The 6,567-nt window shown below is 34.1% G+C and overlaps 1 protein-coding gene across 1 annotated transcript; it reads right to left on the reverse strand.

Moving 5' to 3' along the window:
* Positions 1-4,116: 4,116 nt before the first annotated feature.
* Positions 4,117-6,070, reverse strand: LOC104112884 (uncharacterized). Its single transcript, XM_070176800.1, has 3 exons — positions 5,987-6,070; positions 4,408-4,999; positions 4,117-4,364 (listed from the first exon to the last, which is right to left on the reverse strand). The coding sequence occupies exons 1-3, from the start codon at positions 6,068-6,070 to the stop codon at positions 4,117-4,119; spliced, it is 924 nt and encodes a 307-aa protein (XP_070032901.1).
* Positions 6,071-6,567: the final 497 nt, after the last annotated feature.

The following is a 6,567-nucleotide window of genomic DNA, read 5'->3' on the forward strand; positions in this document are numbered from 1 at the left end:
AGATACAAACCATATGATGAAGTAAATGCAAAGAACTACAAGGTTTCATGTGGCAACTGCGGACTAGAAGGGCATAACAAAAGATCTTATAAGATTGCTCCCAAAAGGAAATAAAAATTGATACAATCACAAGATTTTTTTTTCCTGAGTACCGTTGAAGATAATCTGTAGTTTAAGATACAAAGTTGTATTTGTTCTGTTCCGGAGAATTATAGTTGAGGTGTAATTGTGTTGCTAATTTGAATAAAAATCGTCTCCTATAATGAAATATTTTCAACTCTTAATGCAATTGGTTTGTAGTTGTTTTGTTCAATTACTAAGTTTATTTATTTCAGCCTTTCCTAACAACACTGCTTAAAATAGAATGGATTATGTATTTTTTGTATATTAGTTGTAGATATAATTGTAGTTAAATTGTAAAGAAATTATATGCTAACAATATCGAGATTAAGTACTAACAACTTTCAACCAAAGAAAAATCACAAATATTTTCTATTCCAAGTAGTAGAATTCTGGAAAAATAATAAAATAAAAGGTAAAATAATTGTAGCACAAATATGCTACAAATAAATTGCAGTTGACTTGTTCTTAGTTAATAATTTATCTATAACTTTACTACAAACCAGCTACAATTAAACAATTTAACTATAATTTTTCTATAGAAAAGGGCAACTAATTCTTCTTTTTCCGGACTTGTGTTCTCTCGTTCATAGCTGGTGTACCTTTTCTTCTTGCTAATCTGCCAATCACCTCACTTTCACTAATTGCACCAAGCTCTTGCTTTTTCCTATCATAATTCCAAAGTAGCGCCCCACAACGTCTACGGTGTTGATCAATATCAGAAAGGTCTTCCTTTGAAATCGCTAGCTCTCCAATGCTGACATATTCTGAAAATGCAGCCACATATCACCACAGTCACTGTAAAAAAAAAAATTAGGGGAAAGATTTAGTATTCATTGTAAAATAAAATCTGTTAAATAGATATAAGGAAAAACAACTTTTTCATACAGTGATCCCTCTTTTTGCTGGGGTATCTCACCGACCAATCACTGAATGTCAAGAGGGCCACTAACACCCTTTTCAATGTATGCCTTTATATTCTTGTAGTTGATGTGTGGACGCTTGCCACAGAAGCCGGTGGATGACAAGTAGAGGGGGATCATAACAACAAACTTGTTGACAACAGATTCAACAAGGTTGTGATTTCGTGAACAGACCATAGAATCATAAACATATAGAACCCTATCGGTAATGTCAAACACAATCCATAACTAATGAAATTTCTCCACAATATTTATGGGCATAATCACAAAATCAACTTTATCCTATGCAACATTTGCAAGTAATCTGTACCCCAATATGTATTATGCTACGACGTCCTGGGGTTTAACAACAACAAGATTCTTATCGACAAGAGCATTAATGTACCTCTGATAAATTTGTTCAATTTTAGTCTTGAACATACAGTCAATGGTTGTAAACCGTGTTTTGTTTTGAGGACCATACTTTCCTCTCTTCCTCAAATAGTATAAAATAATATCAATGTGCTGCAAAAAAATAAATTTCATTATTTGTCAATGCTTCATACAATTTAACTATAATTTTTAAACAAAAAAACTACAGACTTCTTAAATTACAGAATACTATAACTAATCATTAAATTCTGCCAGGGTATGTATTTAACGTGTCGTTGAGGACTTGCCCGGGATGTGCCAAAGTATAAAACCACCCCTTTTATCAATTTTCTCCACTCCAAGATCATACCACGGCTTGAGATGGTTATCTTTTAAAGAATAAGGCGCCTTCCTCCTATTTAAACACATAGCAATTACAATTAATATATAGTTTCAACTGGAAATTCAAAAATTGAATGCACTAAAAAATATGAAAAAATTGTATAATCTAACCTCTTTGAAACTGTATCGGTACCAAAGTACAATCACTTATTGAATTCTTCCAAAAAGCCGGGATCAACATCATCGCCAATAACCCCAGTAAATGGATGCTTGATGAGAAAAATTGGAGGTCCAACAGAAGTGCTTCCCCTAGAACTGTAAAAAGGGAGAAAGAGGGATCTGGCATGCTTTTCCAGGATGCCTTGTTCTTCCTTGATGCACATGTGTTGTTTCATCTTCATTAAGCTCCTCGAACTTAACAATCTGGGAGAAGTTCTCAGGCAGCTCAAAATCATCAAGTGTTACTTCCCCTTTTTCAGACCTGGAGTCATTGTCCGAATCACCTACATTAATGTAGTCGACTGTTTCACCTTCAAAATTTAAAACAAAAGAACAACATTGCATGTTGCATCAGTTGTGTATCGAATCTTATACACAATTCGATACCCCATGCGTAGTTCGCATACTGCCCTGAGTCCACCAAGTAGAACCTAAAATGGTCTATTAAATTTAAATTATCTTTGTCTGAAGGATAGAGGAAGAATTCTATCAGATAGATAATACACAGCTTGACTGCATCCTCATCGTTCACCCAACTATGACTGGTTACAATTTGGTTCAAGTATGACTTCTCAACTTTTTCCTTATTCGGAAAATAGTTCTTCATTATTTTACTGTCATACTTAGTTGTATAACCAAAGTATGTCACTTCTGCAAAACATCTAAAGCCACTGAACAAGACAAACTCTCTCAACCCAAAGTTCAGCCTCTCACCCTTTATCTCTGCTGTAAAAAAGTCGGAACCAGATGCGTTCAATTCATACTTTACGAGAAGGTGAATTGCGTGATTTTGGATACATATTTTGGGCAAGGAATGAAAATGCCCAAAACATGTCTTCTTAAACAGCTTTAACCCATTTTCAAACAGTAAATCCTTAATTTGGCCAGGAATAGCAGGGTCGGATAATGTCTGGAACCTAGTGATGCCATAATCAACATCATGTGGTACAAAAAATATTCGATTATGCACCAAAAGAAACAGCAAGTTAATAAAACTTGTTTCAAAACTAGAAAACAAAATAACTACATTTCTATTACATTTTAGCTATAATCAGAAAAAAATTAATACATTGCATACAAGTAAGTTTCAACATTAGTAAACATATATAACAACTAACTACATTGAAGCTACAAATGCACTGATAAAATTATGTTTAGGGCAAAAAATTAGAAATTAAGAACTAGACATAATATATACAATTTCTCTACAGTAAATGAAACTAACATTTACAAAATAGAGAAAATAATAACCAATAAAACCAACTAAATCATATAGTACATTCCCTAACTAAATGATTTCGAATAATATACAAAAAATCTACAATTTACCGGGAAATGTAGAAAATTTATTAACCTACAACAAATCTACACAATGTAGACAAAATTTCTATAAATACAAAAAAACAAAAATTATGTATGTTCATGAGAATGAGAACAAATTTTTTAACTTAAAAAAAAACAAAATTGTAATTACTAAAATTTTACCTTCTCAAATGACTGTTGGGTTATAGTTTTAGCTGATTTTTGAACCTTCTTATTTTTTGAAGGTTTAAGAGTAGGAGAAACTCTGATATTTTTTGTAACTTTCGTGATAACTTCTTCTTCGATGAAATCATCATCGGAAGCAATTTCTTTGCCCTTCCGCTTTATAGATTTATCAGATGTCGAGGCTTCACCAATATCTCTATCATTAGAGGCGGACCCAGGATTTGAGCATAACAGGAGCACCATTATCTTTAGTATCCCAATCACCAGCGATAAAGTTCGTGTGCAACTCTTTGAAATAACTATGATAATTTATCATCAATATAAAAACATCAATATTATCAAATACCATTAACTTGATACTAATATAACAAAAGTACACTGTCCACTCATAGTTGAACTCGACGCGCTTTCATATTTTGAAAACGGTCAATAATAACATCATTGCTTATATTTACAAATACTTACTTCTCAAAGTAATAAACTAAACAATCATTTAAAAATGTATCACTAATACTACTACGCAATTCATCTTGATGTACTTTATGGATGAGAATGCTCTTTCTACCGTTACAGTTGCAACAAGTAAAATTAAAGTCAACTTCACAGGCAAATAAACAAGTGAATAAGTCTCCACAAGATTTGCCTCAACCAATGCTTTTGCCAAATCACCAATTCATTTCAAATCAGAGAACCTAGGGTCACCATGTTGCATGTACCATATGAAAGTGTCAAGTTGGCGACTAAGATCTAGAAGCTTCAATTCCCCAAACTCATCGGGATAATGCTTGGCCAATGTAATTATTCTTTCCTTATCGAAATTAGCAAATGAGTTAGCCGGATTCAAGCTAGCCATACCAAGAAGCAAGTTACTACTCACAACATCAAAACGACTATTAAGCTCCAGAAGTTGTAAATCAATCACTGCATAAAAAAGCTCAACACGTAAGTGATGTAAATAAGTAACACTGTGAAGGCCTATGCTTCGATTTTCCAGAAATATAGAATTCTTCCATCTTGAGCACCAAAATATCATGTTTTGCACAAAATGAAGATACTTCATCCATCGATGGTTCCCATCCTTCATCTCTCATTTCTTGCAACCTTTCCTTTGTGATATCAAGAAATACCATGGCATTGACAATATCTTGCTCTTTCTTCTGTAAAGCTTTGTTCAACTCGTTTGACATTATCAACACTTTCAACATTAAGTGAAGCAAGAAAATAAATTCAAATGCTTTAATTTTACTCGAAGAAGCTTCTGCTTGCAAATTATCATTAACATCACCTTCACATTCAATCACCCCAAGCACATGAACAATAGAAGAAAATAAAATAACAAAGTTATCCAATGTTTTACAATGTGATCCCCAGCGAGTGCCACCTGGACTTTGAAGCCCCCACTCTTGATTTAATACTTTCCCACTTTGAACTTTACCACTCTCTAGCAATTGCTCCAATAATTCTGCTTGATATTTCTGAAGTTGATCTCTACGCTTAAAAGAAACTCCAGTCACATTCAACACATTAGTAACAATAGAAAAGAAAGTCTCCACCTCCTTGTGTTTTTAGCAATAGCTACAAGCGTCAACTATAATTGATGAGAAAAATAATGAACGGAATATGCCGATGGAGTTTCTTGCAAAATTAAAGCTTTAAGACCATTCATCTTTTCCTATATAATACTAGCCCCATCATAGCCTTGTCCACATATTTTGGATGGACTTAATGAGTATTTCATTAGAAAAGAAAGTACTGCTTCTTTCAATGACTTTGCATATGTATCACAAACACGAACAAGACCAATAAATAGCTCGTTGTAACGACCCGACTTGTCGTTTTGAGTAATTACTCTCCTTTCTACTATTTAAAGTCTTGAATAGATTCATATGATGTATTATGATGTGTGTGAATCACCAGTTTTGATTTCCAGGTGTTTCGAGATTAGTTCGGAAGAATGAATTTCATGTTTGAAGCTTAAATGAAAAGGATTGACCAGAGTTTGACTTTTGCGCAAACGACTTCGGAATGGAGTTTTGATGGTTCCAATAGCTCTGTATGGTGAATTTGGACTTAGGAGTATGTCCAGATAATTATTTGGAAGTCCGTAGTTAAATTTAGCTTGAAATGGCGAAAATAGGAAATTTAAGTTGGAAGTCTAACCGGGGAGTTGGCTTTTTGATATCGGGGTCGGAATCTGATTTTGGAAATTTGGAATAGGTCGGTTATGTCATTTATGACTTCTGTGCAAATTTTGAGGTCAATCAGATTTGATTTGCTATGTTTCGGAATCGAACCTAGAATGTTTCTTTATCGATTCTTCAAGAATACATTATATCATATTAAGAAAATGATACCCAAATTCAGTTTTGATTGAAGAATTAGATCCGTATTAAAATTACGGAGCCATAGCAAAAAGAATCGTCGAATTCAGACATCATATGAGAGAGTTATGCTCATTTCCGTGTCGAGAATGATTTCGTGTCGCCGTCAGCGCCCAGGGTAGCGCGGGGCGCTATCCCTGGTGCTGGGACTGCTGGAGGTACTGGAAAGGGCGCCACATGCAGCGCCCCATGCCACATGTGGCTCCACAGACGTAAAAACTCCATAAAACGGAGGTTTTCAGCCATTTTTGATAAAACAAAGTTGGGGAGCTCGGTTTAGGCGATTTTAGACGATTTTCACGGATAAACATTGGGGTAAGTATTCCTTATCCTATATTGATTATATTTCATGATTCCATATTCATTTACATCATGAATCCGTGAATTTATTGAAGAAAAATCAAAGTTTTATAAAATCTTCCAAAAATGTAAACTAAAGATTTGAAGGTCAATCTGATGTCGGAATTTGATAATTTTTGTATGGTTGGACTCGTATCGGAATGGATGTTCGGATTTTGTGAAGTTTCGTCGGATTCCAAGATATGGGTTCCACTGTCAATTTTTCGAGTGGAGTTGAATTTTTTTGTAAATTATTAAATTGTAAGCATTAGAGTAAGTTGTGATTAATTTACACGTTGTTTGAATAGATACGAGTCGTTTGGCTTGAATTGAGGAGATAGGAAGACGTATGGAGGTTGATACGCGCGAAATAGAATTTTCGGAGTATTGTACAGCCTGCTCGA

This window comes from Nicotiana tomentosiformis, chromosome 5 (genome assembly GCF_000390325.3).
Source record: "Nicotiana tomentosiformis chromosome 5, ASM39032v3, whole genome shotgun sequence".
NCBI classification, from domain to species: Eukaryota; Viridiplantae; Streptophyta; class Magnoliopsida; order Solanales; family Solanaceae; genus Nicotiana; species Nicotiana tomentosiformis.

What these genes read in the sequence shown, in the direction of transcription:
- LOC104112884 (XM_070176800.1), bottom strand. Translation starts at nt 6,070, where the DNA reads ATGGCTGAAAACCTCCGTTTTATGGAGTTTTTACGTCTGTGGAGCCAC. An exon ending in TGCATGTGGCGCCCTTTCCA is followed by an intron (nt 5,000 to 5,986) that starts GTACCTCCAGCA and finishes TAAAAACACAAG; the next exon opens with GAGGTGGAGACTTTCTTTTC. An exon ending in GAAGCATAGGCCTTCACAGT is followed by an intron (nt 4,365 to 4,407) that starts GTTACTTATTTA and finishes TTTTTTATGCAG; the next exon opens with TGATTGATTTACAACTTCTG.